Source organism: Mastomys coucha, unplaced genomic scaffold (assembly GCF_008632895.1).
Source record: "Mastomys coucha isolate ucsf_1 unplaced genomic scaffold, UCSF_Mcou_1 pScaffold20, whole genome shotgun sequence".
In the NCBI taxonomy this organism is placed as follows: Eukaryota; Metazoa; Chordata; class Mammalia; order Rodentia; family Muridae; genus Mastomys; species Mastomys coucha.
Genome location: NW_022196903.1, coordinates 135,451,531 through 135,471,416, shown reverse-complemented (window position 1 = coordinate 135,471,416; position 19,886 = coordinate 135,451,531). Strand labels below are relative to the sequence as shown.

Genomic DNA, 19,886 nt, shown 5'->3' with positions numbered 1-19,886 from the left:
GAAGATGGCACTAAGACTAACCGTGGTGTTCTAACTGGGAGATACTGCCTCAGTGAATGGGTGGAGGGGCCCTGGATGAACATTTGAGGAGACTGCCAACATCAATCTAGAGCCTCATGTGTGCATACCATATAGATATTCACTATACACGTGTACTCATATAACACATTCTTTTAATATAACCTTTATCTGGTCATGATGCTTATCTAATCACTATTCTTTAAGATTCATATTTTTATTTAAAAAAGTGATGCAAAGTTTAAAATTCTCTTATTTTTAAACATATATGATTTAAAGCAGGAATCAGTGCTTAATTCCTATTTTAATTAACTTTAAAACTTATATCCCAATTAAAATATGCAAAGGAGTACATATTTCATGGTCCAATATATAGAATTGTTTTAAGTCATTCACATGATATTTATAGGTCAGAATCCTCATCTGATTTTAAAATATCATAGCAAATTCCAGCCTCAGCAGGAATATGCAGAAATAATAGCCTATAGATCAAAATGATCAATTCAAAACACTGTGTTATTAGCATATCTTTAAGGTATCTCACAAATGTTTATTGCATACATTTGATGGAAGCATATTTAATCGAAGGTACATTTTATCTGTGTTAGTTAATACTGTCACCAACATCAGAAGACTGGACATGATATATACTGAAAAACCTCAATGATATGTTTTAAACTTAGATCTAGATCAAACATACTGAATTAAGAAAACTCTACTCAGCTACATTTTTATGTAGAAACATAAAATGCAACCAAGAGCTGGGTCAATTATTTGAAAAAGCTATCAAGAACCATGGCTCCACAGAGAAGATTAGATAGATAGATAGATAGATAGATAGATAGATAGATAGACAGACAGACAGACAGATAGATAGATAGATAGATAGATAGATAGATAGATAGACAGATCATATGTATATATAATATATGTATACTCACATATGTATATGATACTAAGGTTGGAATGAGAAGACTTGGCACTCACCTCAAGAGTAATATATATCCAGGTATGCCACCTAAAGATAATGTATATGATGTGATGACTGAAATCACAAGGAAATATAAAAACATTTGGGAACATCCATTATCTTTCTGACACCTGCCCATCATGCCTGACCAGTTTCCTGACTTGGGGGCTGCAAATCCCACACAAGTGCAGTTCGAAAATATCTGTAACACAAGAGAGAAAGGCCCAATTACTGAGGTATACTTAATTAAAACAGAAGTTACATATTTCCTTTAAAATACTTTTAGCATAATATACATATATTACATGTCCAATGGGGAAATACTTTTTGATAGATTGACATATATTAAGATAAAGTCTATTAGAATATTTCATTGTTCAAATAGAGACCAATCCTACAGAAAATTTCTCAGTAAATTCTAAGATATTCACATAAATCTTGCTTCCTTCACTCTCACTTTTATTCTTTCTTTGGTATGTAGAGCAGGGTTCCTTAGTTACAATTTCCTTTGTGTGATTTGGCTTTATTCACCCCTCCCACCTTCCATTCCCCCATGCTCTGGACTCCCCTCCCTCTCCACTATTTTGTGCTTTTGTTGTGCAATGGTCATTTTGTGCTCAACCTACCAGCAAGTGCATGTTCAAAACTGGTGGTCAGAATCTCACTGTTCTCAGCTCTGCCATTAGTGTTCATTGCATACTTGAAAGGATCCAAATCACTGTTATGAGTCATCCATTCTCTATCCCATTCATTCTCTAACTGTCACTCCCAGATAACACTCTGAGCTCATTAGTCAATCTTCCCTCTTGCTCTGCTTTGGTTACATAAATGGCTCCCACAATGGCAATTTTGCAGGTCTGTTTTGTCCTAGAAAACACATCACTGAACACAGCAAGTTCACTCATGACTCATAGACTTGCTGCTCCCAACCCAGGGAGTTTTCTTCTTGCCTAATTGGCATTCCCCTGTCTTCTCTGAGACTTCATTGGAGAATATATTCATGACTTCCCCTTGTAAACCACATTCATACCTCTGTCCTTTCATCCTAACTCAGTTCCTGTTACTGTATAGAGGGCTATTCACCTTTAAGATTCATCCTTCTACCAGAATACAACCTCTATGAAAGTAGAATCACCCTACCTTGTCACTAGTGTGCACCCAGATCATAAAATTGACTTTTTATTTTCAGTATTTAAAATGTACGTGCATGTGCGTGTGTGTGCGTGTGTGTGTATTATGTCAGGAGCCAACAAACTAATAACTAACAGGTGATCTTCCTGAGATGAGTCTGCTTTGGATTTATAAATAATCCAAGACAGATTTGCTGCCATAGGCAAGCCCAGGAGAAAATCATATTAGGGAAGATTAATATGCCTTTCCTATTACTATTGAACATATATAACACTCACTATGTATTAGCACACCCTTTCGAGCAGATCTCTGTAGAATTACAAAGATGTACTATCTTCTAGTGATGCTACACAAACAAACTGATGACTTCTTAATCCATAATGATGAACCTATAAGAATTCCTAAAATTATGTCAGTATTTACTAAGGTCTTTTATAGTGGGTCTCCTAATAGGTCCTTTCTGAAAGTCGAAACTGCAGTGAGAAGCCTGACAGTCTCCAAGTGTCACCAGTTAATTGCTTCTACTACTCAGAGCACATTCCAAAAACTTGAAAAACCATTAGCTAATGGTCATATAAAGAAAACCAAGATTTATTGTAGGTACTGGAACAGAAGAGAAAATATTGATGGGGTTTATCTACACAAACTTCGCTAATAATTTAGTTATGGTTTTTAACTCTCCACAAACCTGTAGAGCTGGGACAGATGATGAATGTTTAGCCAGATAATTACTCCTAATAGGCATGCATGTGAGCATACTCTGTTGTAAACTTCTTATTCAATTTATGATTTGAATTTATGTGTAAACTTGTGATGAACCTTTTACCATGTGATCATGTATTCTGAAAGATGTTTAAGTGCTAAAGGCAAAGAGGCTCGAAAGCGTCCCTTGTCCTGCTTAGGAGCATCATGATCACTCCACTTTTCCCCTTTTCCTTAGAGATCTTTCATAGGAAACTTTTTACAACTTAAAAATAAATGCTAAATGCATTTTTCAAAGTGTCCCTTTTTTATCCTGAGATTTCAACTAGCAGGCTGAAAGTTAGAGCCTGGTAATTCCTGTGGAGATAGAACAAAGGCTATACTACTTAATCTCCTGCTGTTAGGCTACAGGTGTTAACCATCTAAGCCAGCAGGCTTTTAACCCTCAGAATTAGCACGACAGTTTCTAGGGCTTTTTAGAAATTATCATCAGCATTTACCATAGTTAAAGAGCTAGAATGTCCAGAGACCCTCAGTCTTTAAAGCCACACCAAAGTCCTACTCTGCCTCTCATTTCAACCTGCTCCAGGCCAGGAGGCTCCTGGCAGCTCTAGTAAAAATAATCTCAGTCCTAATCTATCTTGTTTTATTTTTATTTGTGCCTGCATCTCATTGTCATCTGTGATGTCCTTAATACGTTTGGTTAAGCATTCATAATTAGCCAACAGAGCACATATATAAGTGTGTGTGTGTGTGTGTGTCTGTGTGTGTGTCTGTGTGTGTATGTATGTATATACATACATATACATACATGTATATATACATATATATATATACACATATATACATATATGTGTATGTGTGTTCAGTTTTTCAGAAGACAGTGTTTGACCCTGAAGTACAAAGGTGTGGCTAGAGGGGGAGTTGGCTAATGTCAAGTTCTTCACAGATGGCTTCAGTCATTCACTGCATGCCCATTCTCAGCTCCCTCATTGAAGTGTCAAGCATCTGTGCAATCATATTTAGAAGCGAAGCCCTTAGGAAGTCATGAGGATACAGTCTTCAGGAATTAGTGTCCAACAAAAGGAAACCACTTGAAGGTTTTTGAAGTGGAAACTTAACAGTTCTTTAGAAAGTTTTAGATGTTGTTTTGCTGGGGCAAAAATGTGAAGAAGTGTTTTCCTGAAGCAGACACAAGTTAAAGGATGTTCTGCTACAGCAAGCATGTGAAAAGATATGTGATAAAGGATTCTTCTTCACTAATAGCATGCATATATTGATCCACCTTCCATTGTGTAGTTGAGCTTGATTTGTTGGGATTCTATAAAGAGAAACACACCAAAAAACTTCTGGTGGTGTGCTGTGGCTTCTTGTTGCTTCCTCAGACTCAGGCTGATTGTCATAGTGATGTCAGCTGAGATAGACTCATGTGCTGAGGCAAGACAAGTGGTGAAGAAAGACCCATGCAGGGCACACGATGTTTGGAGGGAGTACAAATAGGACTTAATGGACAGTGGCAGAGGCTGGATAAACACAGGGACTGGGCAATACATTGAACTTCATTTTTGTAACTATGAGGAGTAAATGCTTAACAGTTTAAGCCATTCATCTCAAGTACACATGTGATTACACCTGAAGAGACTGAGCAAAGTTCCTCACTAGAGTTAGTTCTGTCTCCTCTACTCTACAGAAGCCCTGCAGCCCACACCATCTACTTCTCAGGATCAAGCAGAGCTGCCTTAAAACCATCAACTTCCCTGGGATCAGTCCTGGGCTTCTGAATCCCTATCTCCTGATACAGACTTCTTAAACTCCTAAATTTGTGCTTCTATCTCTACTGGCCTGAGCTTCAGCTCAGGAGACACCAATCCTAAAGCAGACTTTAAAAATGATATGTTGTGGTGTTTGGGGCTTTCTTATTCTGGGCTAATCCTTTTTGCCATAAAATAGGAGTTATAGACTAGACAATTATGAAAGTTGCTGTACCTGTTTCATGACTAATTCTTTCAACTGCAGATCCACAAGAATGTTTTAAATTCTTTACATTTATATACAAGAAAAAGAGTAGGGTCAGTACCAGATCTTCCACCTGGGTGACCTCATGAGCCCCAAATGGAGCTACATGGGACTACCTAGTAGCCATTTCACAAACAGATATGTTAAAAGGCATTTCTTACAATGTTCTTTCCACTCCGGCTGGAGGATTGACAGCCAGCAAGACAAGCCGACACATAGGTAATCCCATTGTCCCCACACATGGGCTCCCATTTTGACTCTGAACATTTACATCTTGAGTTGCAATCTGAAAAGAGAGCTCGTTCATGATAAGAGACAGGTTTGGTTCTGAAAAGAAATGTAACAGTATAAAATATTACCTCTTAGCAAGGCAGACCTTAGTTTAAAATATATCAATGCTCTTGAGTCATATAAATGCTATGATATTGGCAATCAAGTTTGGTTTTTGAAAATACAATTATTGTGTTAAAGACATCATCACCTAAGGGTTAACAATGAGCCAACTGTTAAATGTAACTCTCTTAAATGGTACCTTGATATTATAATGGGTTTACCCATTCTAGTCAAGTCTATGGCTTAGTGTAAAAGTCATATTAAAGTCTCCTGCTTCTAGGTTCCTTCAATGAAAATTTGGACAGAGGTGGCTTTGTCCATGTTTACAAGACATAAAAGTATAATCCTAGGGCAATTTATGACATTATACCTGCTGTCTTTTGTAATTGTGTGGACAGCCGGTATGATGGGTATTGCTTGTAGTAATAAGTGAAAGCAGGTAAACGTGAACACCTTTCTTACAGCCATTGTGACCACATAGCTACGTGCATATGTCTTTCCAACAATGCATCATGAGTCTTTTGTCTCCATCTTCTCCCCATGTACAGAGATCATCTTCACCCTACATCATCTTTGTGCACATAGTTTCACATGATTCGGTGACTCACCAACTCATTTAGCCACGGATACTTTTTGGAACTCTCTGAAGTGCTAGCTTTGTGAGAATGGAAATGTTTATAACATTTAATAAACAATATTTACTAAGTATTGGTCTTCTTTTTTTTCCCCCTCTGGTCTCTTCACAGGGCACTCACCCATGGGAGTGTTATTTTGGCTCCATGTTAAATGATATACCCGTAGAGCTTTCATAATTCCATTTCCTCCCTCATTTTATTTTTTTCTTTTAATCTCTCACCTTGATGAATTTTGTTTTATGCAGATATTTTGGAGACTGAAATTAACAAACAATGTACTGAAATGTACACTTGGTAGAGGCCGGATCAGCTTGTACAATTTACTCCTATGATGCCAGTGTCAAATACAGAATTTAGCACATAGAGTAAGAAAGGTAGTCTATAGGAACTGAATCATGATCTTGCTATGTAGACTGGGTCAGGCTTGAACTCTCAGACCACCTGCTTAAGCATCCCTAATCCTAATATTAAAATCATGTCCTACCACATTCATCCAAAGGTGGTATTTAGAGAAAGCAGAGGTGCTATGTGCCCTTGCTTCTTGTGAATGTTTCCTAAATTATTATAAGAGTAATTTCTTAATTTAGGTAACAGTCCATCTAATTGGGCTGCTGTGGATTGGGCCATCTCAGATATTACCCCAAACAGAACAAAAGGGCATTTGACTAGCTTTCAGGAATGCCCACTGGGAGCATTTAATCTCTTTTTCCATGAAGTATTGACTACTGGCTGAGATGATTGGTTTCATCTGTAATAACTAATGTTTTTGAAAGCCCAACATCAGGCTCCTAGAGGTCCTGTGAGGCTAAGGTCCCAGATGATCGGACATCCAATAAAGTGTGGAATACTTTCTTGCATACCAAGAAAGCCAGGTTAGGGAAGGAATTTGCTAGAACTCACACCATTTGTCAGTGACAAATTTGGGAGTGAACCCCTCCCAGGACTCTTGCATCCAAGTTCTTGTTCTCATATCAGCATTATGCTGTCAACTGTAGAAGAAATATTCCCCCAGTTGTCATATCTCAAACTTGTCAATAGAAAACCCCTCTGGTGTCTAGAATCAAAACAACCTTTAAAAACAAAGCAATTCCTGGGGAGCATTTTGCATAAAATCAATTATTTTGCATTACTGAGGATATGTTTACTTTGCAGTCTAAGGCAGACTTTAATTGTAAGCACATCTATGGAAGATTTGTTTGACAGTATGGTTGTGGCTTAAAATTTTAATTGTAAAAAGAGTTTCAGGAAACACATCTGGGTGTTTACCCTTCAGCAGGACCTGTCTTTGGAGAGCTGCTGAGAGGGCAGAGGTTCCCTAGTGCTGTTGCCTGTCTTTTGCCATATTCAATGGCACAGTTATTCTCAAAGGCTAAATCTTTGTCATTGTAGCAGATGTTGTAAAAGTGTGGAAAGCAGTTTTGAAAGAGGAGTTCAGAATGCACCAAACAATGACAGCATGATTGTAGTTGCGCTTCAGTCTCTCAAGGTGATTGACTGCTGAAGAGCTAGTACTCAATGGCTACATTACTTTTTACTTCTCTAAAATATTTCATCTCTTTTCATGGAAGTACTCATAATATGAACCTCACAAATTTATGGCTGTTGTCTCTGTGTTTCCTTTGGCCTTAGAAATAGCATGATGTAGAAAGATGTAAACTCTGAGTCATGCTTGTGCTCAAGGTCAAGATCCACCTTTGATAGACATCAAGTCTGAGAAGCAAATAGACTTTTAAAAACTTACTTCTCTTCAATGAAGTTAGCAAAACTAACTTGTATAGGAGTATAAAGAACACGCATTAGAAAATGAAAATTATTATGTTTTATAAATTGAAAAATACAAATGATTCCAGAATGCTGGTCTATATAATGAATATGAAAGGTACAGTCAAAAATGACACAGAACTTCTATTCTCTGCAGAATCTTCTAGCAATTAATAGTTACATTGACATTTTTCATATTCATTGCTGACCACAACAGGCTCTTTAACTTCACAACCCTGGTAGTCATAGTTTTTTCTAATTTTTTTAAGGTTGTATTCACTAAGTTTTCATTTTAGATGAAAGAAATTGTAGTGTGTGCTTAGTTAAAAGTAGAAGAAACTATGTTGGTTGAAAAATGGAGGCTAGAATGTAGAGGCAGGCAGAGGAACAGGAAATGGGGAGCTATAGAGAACCAGAGGCAGGTGAGGAACTATAGAATAGAGGAGAGATACAGAAAATGTAAAATGTTTCCCATAAATTTATGTACTTGAATACTTGGCTCTACGACTAGGTGGAGGTCTTTTGGAAAGCTGTGGAAGCTTTGTGAGGTGGGGTCTGTAGGTCACTGGGTCAGAAGGCCTGGAGGTTTGTAGCACAGGCTTCCTTCCTGACCCACTATACTCTCCTATCTGTTGATTTGTGAGAAAGCAATTCCCATGCATCCATATAGACATGGTATCACCTGCTGCTAATCTGTTCCCACCATGTTGGACTGTATGTTTCCCACAAAACTGCAAGCTCAAATAAACACCTCCGTTTTTAAGGTGCTTTCACCAGGCACTTTGTCACAAGGATTGAAAACAAGAAAGTAATGACTACAAGAGGATCTGCAGAGTCCACCTCTCTCCCTCTGCCGGTCTTCAAGCTGTCTGGAAGATTTAATCTAGAACCTCTCTGGCACATGGTAGAGGTTCAATAACATCCATAGATGAACAGTGTAGAAATGGCTAAAAGGATGTAGATGCTCCATCTGGTGGAATAATAGGAGGAACTCTTTTTTTTTTCTTTCTTTCTTTTTGGTTTTTTGAGACAGGGTTTCTCTGTGTAGCCCTGGCTATCCTAGAACTCACTCTGTAGACCAGGCTGGCCTTGAACTCAGAAATCCTGCCTGCCTTTGCCTCCCCAGTGCTAGGATTAAAGGCACGTGCCACCACTGCCCAGCTAGGAAGAACTCTTAAATGAAATTGTGAAATGTGTCCTGTAAGATCCAGGTTTGCATTACGAAAGAAACTAGGAATGGTATAATCAAAATCACTGACTACATACATGATAGCATACAAATGAGACCAACAACAGGAAATGTAAATTATTCATGTTCTCTGGACACAGTACAGGAAGAACAACTAAAGATAGCTGCAATGAGATAGCATTTTCCTGACCCTTACGGTAAAATGAGAGCATTTCGTCTGACCCTTGGGGTGAAATGAAAGCATTTCCCCTGACCCTTGCGGTGATTTTAACCCAGCAGAGACTAGGGAGAATGTTCTAAAGACCAATCCAGTTAATTAGGAGTCCAGAGAGGAAAAGGGGGAAACTTCTTCCAGCTATTTTAGACAAATACTAATCACTTTCATGTATATGACATTATTTAGGTCTTCTGTCATCTTAATAGATAGGTTTTTGTTTTTTTGTTGTTTGTTTTGGGTTTTTTTTCAAGACAGGGTTTCTAGAGACAAGGTTTCTCTGTGTAGCCCTGGCTGTCCTGTAACTCAGAAGTCTGCCTGCCTCTGCCTCCCAAGTGCTGGGATTAAAGGCGTGCACCACCACCTGAGGTGGTTTTTTTTGTTTGTTTTTTGTTTTTTTTTTTTTTTAATTAAGAAAGTTATAGCCAAATTGGTTCAGTCCATTAACCATTGATTTACTAAGAGCTCAAGGTTGGTATTTCCATGATTACATTGTTTTTCTTGTCAGGTTAATTTTCTAATGTAAGATGTAGATTTAGCAATTTTTATATTTCTATAAGACAATCAAATTCAAATTTTTAATAAACAACAAATTTGAGTACAATAACAGATTCTGGGTCTTAGGTTATGTCAGCTATTCCATTTAAAAATACCTTCCTATAATTATGAGACTTAAAACATTAACATAACCTTATTGGAAAACTCTATTGACAATTGAATTAAACCATTCTATATCCTCAAATAATGTCAGGAAAGAACATACCCTTGATAGGAAACAGTCAGTCCAGCCACACTGGAATTTTCACATCCCAGTGCAAACAGAGAGAGGAAGAGGAGGTAGCCAAAGACAGATGATCCCAAGTAGAGTTTTGTAGCTTCACAAATACCCAGCCTGAATTTTTTCATAACTATTCCCCCAGAGAATATTCCAAGGGCCACTGCAGGAATGTTGATGAGCCCTGCAGAATAAAAAAAAAAACAACATGAGATCTCTGAGCATCACACATGTGGCCTTAGTGGTTGCCAAAACACATTAATGTTTTTGGTGTATCAAACTGGGTTGTTTTTTAATTTATGAAAATATTCAGTTGCTATTTTTGGTCAACATATACCAAGGGTTTGTGAAGAGGATCAAGGTCATTGGTTGACCATAGCACAATGTAGTCTTAGAGTCTCACATTGTCCATGACACAATGAACAACACAAAGACAACTCTACAAATGCTGAATGAGCCAATGAAGTGATGTCTTTTCTGGTAGATGCCAAGAACCACTCTCAATCACATGGCAGTTGGGTAGAGATTAATGTTCCTCAATACAGTCCATAAAATGATACTCACAGAGAATGAAGCAAATGGGTCTGTTTGTTTGTTTTATATTTTACTTTTCATTTTCTGACTCAAACACAGTATGAATTTGTTGACCCAGCTCCTTAGGCTCTTGCTTTGCTGGTCTTCTTACAGCTACAGTGGTACATGTTACCATATGCACATCATGTGTCAGGTGCTCAGTGAAACATTTGATATGCTACTCATCACATTTAGTGTTCATCACAATCTTAAGGACAGGCATATTATTATCCTCTGTTTAGAGAGCAATTTCCTCATGATTTTGGGTAGTGATGAATAAGCCTTAATTCGAATGTAGGGAAGCTCATGTCAAGTCCCTAGGTTCTATTAGTTACACCTTTTAAGGGTAATTGGGGATGGAGTCCTAGACACAGAGTTAGGCAACCTTACTAGTCATCAAGGAAACATGATTTAAAAAATGTAGAAGGTGTAGTCCTACCAGGTGACAGAGAGCACACACTCAGAGACCCAGGTGCCTGAGTTTTCGTAACATCAGCTCAGCCATTTAACAGCTGTACAACTGCAAGGAATCTTCTAAATGTCCCTAAAGCTGCTCACTCTCTTATAACAACTATCCATGATCACCTGAGTATTTCTTATTTAAATACTTGTGACTAATGTGGTTTTGAATTTTGAAAAATTTTAGAGAATACATACACAACACAATGTCACAGAGATGAGGCCCACATCTTCACATAAATTTACTTTTATGGGTCATATTCATAACACAATAACACAGTCTGTAGGTAACTTTATACAATGTCTTAAGTATGTCTTTATTCTGAATTGAGTGCAAGTACTCAAGGCCAGGTGTGGATTTTCCCACCTGTGGTCTCATATTGTCATTTTCTGTATTTGATTTGACATGTTGCACCAGAAATGGTGCTGAGGTGGTGGAATGATGCTATTCATGATTGGCTCTTGGCCCAAAATCTAACACAAAAACATTCAATTCATTCCTATCAGATTGGCAAAGATGAAAATAATGTAGGGTATGTATATTCTCTGTATCAGAGGAATACCAGGCAGACCTGTGATAAAAGCTTGAGATCCAATTATGCAAGAGGCAGACACAGGGAGATTAGGAGGCCTGAGGAAGCTATAAAGACATTTAAGGACAAGCTGAACAGTTTAGTGAAATGCCAGAAATAACATTGGAGATAGGTATTGGGGGCGCTGCTCATTGGTAGAATGCTTGGTGGGCATGTGCAAGTGTCTGTGCTCAATTCCTACACACCATAAAAACAAATACAAATGAGTGAAGATCTCATTCCTTCTGTATACTTTCTTTCATTTTATAATTTATATACTTGATCTTTTAAGAAATCTGCATAGAACTGAAGGAGGCATCTTTCTTCCCTACTCTTATTTCACCTTCTGTTTGTAAAATGTATCCACCAGCTATCAATAGACGAAAGGGCATTTAGTCTTTTTTATTTGACTATAGATTGTAAGTATTAATATTAAAACTTATGTATTAGAAACCAGCCCAATCTGGCTAAGAACATAGCTCCAGGGTAGAGTCATGAGAGAAACTGGCTGACCTTCACAGGGCATGACCTCAAATTTAACAAAATGGAATAGAGGAGACACTACCTGTGCTCTCCAGCTAAGCAGGGATGTGTGGGGTGCAACAAGAACTCTCTCCACTGGGAGCAGGCTATGAGAGTTTAAAGCTTTATTTCAGTTTCAGCTCTCTCTGTGTTTTGTGCTTATACTTGAAGCTGTGGGCTTTCAACTTCCTGTTCCTGTTACCCTACTTGCCATTTCATGCCATGTCTCTGCTTGGCTACTATAGACTCATGCCTCTGGGACCATAAATCAAACTAAGTGCTCTCTTCTTTAAGTTACTTATGACCACACGCTGTTTTATAAAAATAACAGGAAAAATAAACAATACAGCCCCCATTTTTATCCACACACATACAATAAATACATAAGACATTGTGTGTTGAGAGTGTTGAGAACTGCCCAATTATCAGTCCTCTGGTCATGACAAGACTCTGCACTCATGAACTCAAAGCTGCCACCTCTGCCTGCGTAAGAGAATAGCCAAAAGGCCAGTATGAAAGACTCAGGAGACCTATCCCTAATAGAGGAGCTGTTGATTGTTGATGGCTGCTAGGCAAGAGACATTCAGTTATTGGACTCAGTGAGGGTATATATAAAAACACACAAGCACACACATACACACCACTGATCTATATCCATATATATTTTTCTATGTCATATATATCATTCTATATCTTTTCTATATCATATATATATGAAATGCCATATCATATATATATATATATGTTTGGTGGGAAGAGGGATGGAAAGTGAGTATAGAGTAAGTTACAGGAAAGCATGCAGGTGTCTATGATCTGAAACCTACAAACATACTACATGCATATATTAAAGTCCCAAAGGACAGTGAAGGCTTCCGCGAACACCATAGCCAGCAAAGCAAGAACAAGGTCATTCAGTTCAACACAACTCAGTGGCTGATGTCCATTCACATTTTAAATGTCTGATCCCAAGTAGTTTATTTTAGGCATATTTAAGCACAGCACAAATTGGTGAAATTTTTCCTAGTGACAATTAATATAATCCCATGTTCACAACAAAGCTTAAGATGTGACTATGTCAAAAATCTTTGTAAAGTATACGTGACATTTTCCATAACAATGGGTTATATAGATTAACTGAGAAAAGTAAGCTCATGGTAAGAATATGGCGAGGGTCCGGTGTAATCTCAACCACAGATATCAAGAAGGTTGCCAGGATACTAACCACTTCCTAGGCTTCTGGGCAAGAAGCGAGTCACACGTTTTGCTTTGAGAAGACAACCCTGTGTGTTTAGTATCTCTCATACTCCTTCTGCTTATATGTGTGCACAAGAACCTCTGTGCCTCCCACAAAGAACTAGTACAATTTCTATTTGTTTTGAAAATATCCTAGGGGCCTTCCTTTGGTCCCATACCTACTGCAAGTGCAGATGCCGCTCCCCACTGAGCCATTTCTTCAGCTCTAATTTCTATTATGAACATCTCCCTCTAAATAATGTTCTTAATTGTCCCTTATTAAAAACAGATTTCCATTGAAAATTAAAAAAAAAAAAAAACATCATTCATGATTTCAGTATGGGAGAGATCAAGTGCCTGGATGCAATATTGTATGAGCTTGACTAATAAAGAACACCCACATCTTCAAAGACACGGGCTTTCATGCAAATTCGTGGGAAGAGATTCGGGGTGTTTGCTTTATTCTGATTGAACCTTGTCTTTCATATTATATAAAAACTTGATTACAAATTGATTGTTCCAATATGTGAAAACTGAAGGAATTAAATTTTAACATTAGAAATATTAGAAAAGCATTTCAGTGATTTGAGATCTTAATATAGTTTTCCAAACAGAATCAAAATGACACAAGAAAGAAAAAGACTAAAACTTGGGCTTCCTTAAAAAGTTGATCATAAGCATTATCAAAATTAAAAGGCCTTATTGACAAATCAGTGAGGGGGGAGTTGGGGGAGTAGAGGGAAGGAAGCTACATTCAAATTATATTGTATGAGAAAATCATCTATGTTTAATAAAAAGGAAAAGTTAAAACACAAAGTGAAGTATATGAGAAATGCTTGCAAGATTCATTGAAGAACTCATGTCAAAAAATATGCAGTAGCCAGAAATTACCAATGAGAGACTGATAAGCAAAATAAATACATAATGTGGCAAGATGACTTGAACAGAGTTAGTGGAGGAGACAACTGAAGTGAACAGTGAACATGTGCAGACAGACATGACATAACACAGCTGAATGGCACGCCACCACTCTGAGAAGACACAATGACAAAGGTTGACTGACAGCATCAAGGTCTGGTAAAAATGTGGGGAGACTGGCATGCACTCCCACTTCCAGTGGGTGTTCAAATCTCCTCAGGCCTGTTGTTGCTCAGCAATACCTACTGTATCTATCACAGACTGCCTAGGATCTACTGTTTACACTCTATGTACTACCCAAAGAATATACCCATAGACCTTTATTGGCTGAGAAATCTATAGTATCCCCACAAAATAAATCAATCCAAAAAGCTATTAGCAATAATCAGCAATAATATATCACAGACTATATATCATAGTAATGAAAAGAACCTACCATGAATATTCAGAATTGTGAATGAATGTGAACATCAACTGTTCAGCTTACAAGCGGCTCAAGAATAGGCAAGACTAGATTATGAAGGTTTGGTCTGCAACTATTCTAGCCATTAGAGAAAGTATGTGCTGGTAATAATCTTCTTAGGTAATGTGAAGGTATAGACGGTGGCTACTTCATACATACACACATACACATGTGCAGGAACATATACACAATTCATTCAGTTCAACCACCCAGGGGACATTTGCAGGCAAAACTGTTGATTATAAATTATGTTTGAACACATAAAACTACATATAAAGTGAACAAGAGAATCTCAAACTTCATTCCTTACTGGGTCTTCTTTAACTCAGTATACAGATAGACATGGATAGAGTGATGCGAGAAAATTCTAAAATATTCCTTTTGCTCACCCAAGAAATAATGCAATTGAATTATGTTGACTCAATCGATGTTGAAAATGTAAGAAGTTCAGTGATCCAATGTTAGTAACTCTAGAATGTTGGAGAATAAACCATACATGGTAGTCACTTTGCCATCTTCTGAGTGCCCATTATTCAGAATTTATCAGAAAATTGCATTTTCTGAGAGATACAGTCAGCTTCTTTTCTTCTCTTTTCAAACACAGATGCATAAAGTAATTTTTAAAATATTGCATGAGGAGGGACTGGAGAATGGCTTACAAGTCGATATTTGGTTCTCAGTACACACATTGGGTAGCCCACAAGCATCTGTAGCTTCAGCTCCAGGAGATTTTTTTTTTTTTTTTGATTTTTATTTCATGTGGGTATTTTGTTTGCATATTTCATATGCATATTGCATATTTTGTTTCTGTGTAAGGGTGTCAGATCCCCTGGAACTAGAGTTACACCACTTGTGATCTATCGTGTAGGTGTTGAGAAGTTAGTGTTCTTAACCACTGAGACATCTCCAGCCCTCAGGGAGATTTGACAGCCTTTTCTGACCTGCATAGGCACCTGTGCTCATATGCAAAACAAACATCCCACCCATACACTCACGCACCCATATCCACACACCCCTATGAAACGTTTATACCCATGAACAGTAATAACAATAAAATAAATCCTTTATATTTTTATATGAAGAAATAAATTATTTTATAGTCTCATATCTTAAAGTAATATGTCCTAAAAAACAGAATGCATTTAATACCTCAAAATGATGTCTTTAAAGGACACATTTACAGAGAGAAGAAGCCAATCCAGGTTTTAAGTCTCTGATACAAGGTGATAGTCCTCTATTTAAATATTGCTTTCTCTTCTTTTACTACTTTACTTTTGTTTTGGTCCTTGAATGGTGTTCTTGTTATTGGCTACATAAATAGACTATAAACACAACTACTTTAAACTACATATCTGAGTCAAACATAAGCTTTGTTAGAGTGAGCACATCATGCTGTCTAAACACCTGTTGCATGCAATTCCAGACACCATGCATGCAATTTTGCCAATGTAAGATTTCAATAAAGCTTAAAACACATGTACCCAACATTAGCAATCATCTAAAAAGAATTTAGGCTAGATTCACTTCTTTTTACTTACTTAAGAACTGTGGGAAATTGTCTTAAAGCCATCCAGTCACAGTTATAAATAATTCTTGTTGCAAAGTTGTAGTACATACTCACCATGTATATATTCATCCTACTAGATATTTTGTTTTTTACAAAAACTTACCATTTTACTTCATCTAAAATACCTGAAAATACTTTAGGTTAAAAATTGGAGCAATCTAATGTTACTAAGAATGTTCAAGATTCATCAAATTGGTCTCTAAGGGAACACGTGACAGACAGGTGGACATACCAATGACAAAGTTGGCTTTGGAAGAGGACTGCCCATACTGCTGCTCAATGTATTTTGGTTTATATGTGACCATGCCAAATAGAGAATTGAACTGAACAGTGCTTGCACACAAATATAAGATGTATACTGGATTTCTAAAAAGAGTCTTCAGTGATGGAAGAAAATCTGTAAGACAAAAACAATATAGAGTACTTGAAAATAGGGTCTCAGTGGGTAGATACTGCAGCCTGCAGAGCTGCAGTCTGCCTGGGTTTGAATCTAGGCACATACACTCTTACAGAAAGAGTATAGAGGACCCACAGGTAAGTCAGGGACATAGCAACCAGCTGATGTGCCCTTGACAAGAGACCAGCATTTTTCTCCTCATTCTCCTGCTCGTAGCTCTAGGCTGGATATCTTGAACTCTCTGTATGAGTCTCTTTCTACAAATGAAACTAACAGGTATCTCTTTTTGTGATTGTATCTTGGTGTTAAAAGGACATACCTCCTTCTCTCAGCCCCACAACCCCACCCCCATGACATGCTCAATTAACTTCAACAGTTGAAGACTGCCTATAAACATAAATACAGGACTGTTTAAAAAGGAAGCTATGGGGTCAACTTCCCAGCCACCGACTTTTCTGAGGGGAAGTCCTGAGAAAATGCCTGGCCTGTGCCTGGCTCCCACTTCACCCTTGCCAAGACACATATTGTTCAAACAGATGGCTCTCATGTGAAAGGCTCTCAGACAAGAAGTTATTGTCTCTTATGTTGTGCCCACCCAGGCTTACGCTGTAACAACTGCTGTGGAGAAAACCAATCGTGAGCAAGAAGGTTGATCCAATCAAAAGAAAGCTAGGAAGGATTCGCTCATTCACCTGCATAACCTTTTCAATAAAGAAGACTTCCTCTCTACATTTCTGCTTCCTATGTGATTTCTTAACCTTTCCTTCAGACAGGGGGGGGAGACAAGCGCTGTGGTTCATATACCTCCTCTAGCCTCACTAGGAAGATGCACAGTAGCCCGTAATCAAAGAGAATCTGACTTACCTCTTGCCATTTCCATTATTTTTATTTTTTCTTCTCCAGGTGCCATCTGGTAGTGAACAGGGTCATCTATGATGAACTTGGATTTCTCAGATGAGGAGCCAGAGTCCTCTCTACTGTGGGACCTTGGTAGAGTTTTGGGTAAGCACCAGAACGGTACAGCTGCGAGGAGACTTAGGAACCCGGCTATTAGGTAACCAAGCCACCAGGCCCCGACCCACTGGGGATCCTTTGGGGTGATGGTTACATGGTCTGAAAAACAGAGGTTGGTCAGTGAGTTCTTCAAGGTTAGGGTATTGAAATGAGTTACTAAAGAAAACAAAGTCTAGCAACAGTTCTGCCACATCATAAAACCTACAGGAGGGCAGAAGATCAGATTACCCATAACCTTTGTGAATGCCAGGTGGGCCTGGGTGCTAGCCTCTATTCCAGCCTCCCATGGTAGGGACAGGAGAGCCACAGAGCAAGCTGGATAGTTACACTAGCTATATCAATGATCTCTGAGTTTGAATGAAAGACTCTGTCTCAATGAATAAGGGAGAAGAAAAATTTAGGATGATTCCCCAGCATCAACTCCAGGCCTTTACCTGTATACAAAAACATGTGCATGCACTCTTACACATATTCCTTGCCCAAGCAAAGGAAAGATGCACACACACACACACACACACACACACACACACACGAAAACATCTAATAATCACACTTGGCATCCACCCCCACCCCCACCCCTGATTTCTAGAAAAGGTGTTTATGGGGGACTTCAGTTTTCCTGTTTGAATCATGGGTTAAAAAGTCAGGTGACTAAAGGCTGTAAGAGGCCTATGGCTTTACAGTGTTCTCTGGGGCTGAGACTTAATTCAAGGGAGAGTAAGGTGAGTGAAACACCCTAGAGCCCACTGCTCCTTCAGAAGCATCGCATCTGAGTCACATCCTGAATGTCTATGATTGTCCTCACAGAAATATGGCTGTCAGTCCCCAAGATAATTGCCTAGTTGGGAAAAGGAGAGAGAGGCTGGGACTAGGAGAAAGGGAAGTTTGGTCGCCAGTGACTTTCACTCCTGTGTTTGCTTTATCAGTTGATAAATGTTGATGCATCTGAGACCAGCAAGAGCCTCCAGGAGCCACAGTTTTGAGTCTGAACTGGGCTGGATGCATTTGAATTGGAAGCTGTGGGAGAAGAGGGTCTGCCTTAGTAAACAGACCATAGATCACCCTGTTCTAACCACTAATCTGTCTATCCTCCTACCGATTAATGCTTGCATCTTCAGTATCAAAGTGTATTCCATGGATTATTTTTACTTAATGAAAGAGTAGCATCTTGACATTGTATTAAAAGCAAAATTGTAGAGCTGTGGCTGTATTACCAAGCACCCACATGGAGGCTCATAACTGTCTGTTTCAGGGACCTGACACCCTTTCCTGTCCTCTTCCAACAACACCACTCATCTAGTGTGCATACATGCATGCACATGTAAATATTCATATGCATACATTTTTAAATTAAAAAAAAAGACAAAATGTAAAACTTTTCAAAGTCCCATTAAAAATTATAGTGGTTGAAATTAATGAACAAGTACAAAGTGGATCCAGCCGGTAATGTGACTCCATGTATAAAGAAAGGCTCCTGGACACCTGGGTTCCATCCAGGACCACAGGTGAAAAGAGAGAACTAATTTCTACAGTTGTCCTCTCGTCTTCCCAAATGCATCACGGCATGTGCATGAACAAAGAGAAAAGTGTAAATAAAGAAATGTAAACAAACAGTCTACTTACCTAGATTCACAAAGCCAATATCAACGTACAGTTTGGCACATAATGAGCCCAAAAGGAAGCCAAAAATAGGCCCTATGATTGCCACTGTCTGCACACATCCTGTAAGAAAAACGAGCCGAGACAAAATCAAACATTCAGAAGGGGGATAAGAGGAAAAAGAAGAGCTGCCATTTGGCTCTGCTCTGATAAACCGATAAAGTGCTAAGCGGGAAAGATAGATGAGTTGCCTATGGTACCTGATATACTTAGAATTTCTTTTGTGGGAATTTCCCTGGTTAAATTTTTCAATTGTAGCCAGGCAGTGGAGGAGCACACCTTTAATCTCAGCACTTGAGAGGCAGAGGCAGGTGGATTTCTGAGTTCGAAGCCAGTCTGGTCTACAGAGTGAGTTCCAGGACAGCCAGGGCTACTCGAAAAAAAAAAAAAAATCAATTGCACTGGCTCAGTAAATACATCGTTCTCTTTTCAGGGAGAAAACTAGTTCTTTTAACATATTAATCGGCTCACAGAAATAACGCCAAGATTGTGACAAAGCTAATTTCCAAACATGAATCAAACTTCAGTTGCCACAGGTAAGGCCGTGCACATGTTGGGCATCCTAGCACGGAGGACGGAGCTAAGGGCTATGTAAGAGAAAACCAAACAGAGGAGAACTGTGCTGGGTTTGTAATCTTTCAACCATGTTTTATCCTCAGTGAAGCATAAAGTTCTGTTTGACATTAAAACGGGCTTTTCCCACCTCAGCAATAAAGCACGCTCGCTCACACGGAGCTTGAGGGGAAGCTCTGTGGAGAGCGGGCC

At 38.5% G+C, this 19,886-nt stretch overlaps 1 protein-coding gene across 1 annotated transcript in view; it reads right to left on the bottom strand.

Annotated features, from left to right (window-relative positions):
* Positions 1 to 56: 56 nt before the first annotated feature.
* The window catches only part of Slco1c1 (solute carrier organic anion transporter family member 1C1), a 41,523-nt gene continuing 21,693 nt past the window's right edge, over positions 57 to 19,886 (bottom strand). The window contains exons 7-12 of the mRNA XM_031383787.1: positions 19,086 to 19,184; positions 17,313 to 17,561; positions 16,284 to 16,448; positions 9,733 to 9,928; positions 4,999 to 5,164; positions 57 to 1,190 (exon numbers count right to left, since the gene is read on the bottom strand). Of these exons, the coding sequence (XP_031239647.1) occupies positions 1,002 to 1,190; positions 4,999 to 5,164; positions 9,733 to 9,928; positions 16,284 to 16,448; positions 17,313 to 17,561; positions 19,086 to 19,184 (1,064 nt within the window). The 3' untranslated portion in view covers positions 57 to 1,001. The remainder of the gene's footprint in view (positions 1,191 to 4,998; positions 5,165 to 9,732; positions 9,929 to 16,283; positions 16,449 to 17,312; positions 17,562 to 19,085; positions 19,185 to 19,886) is intronic.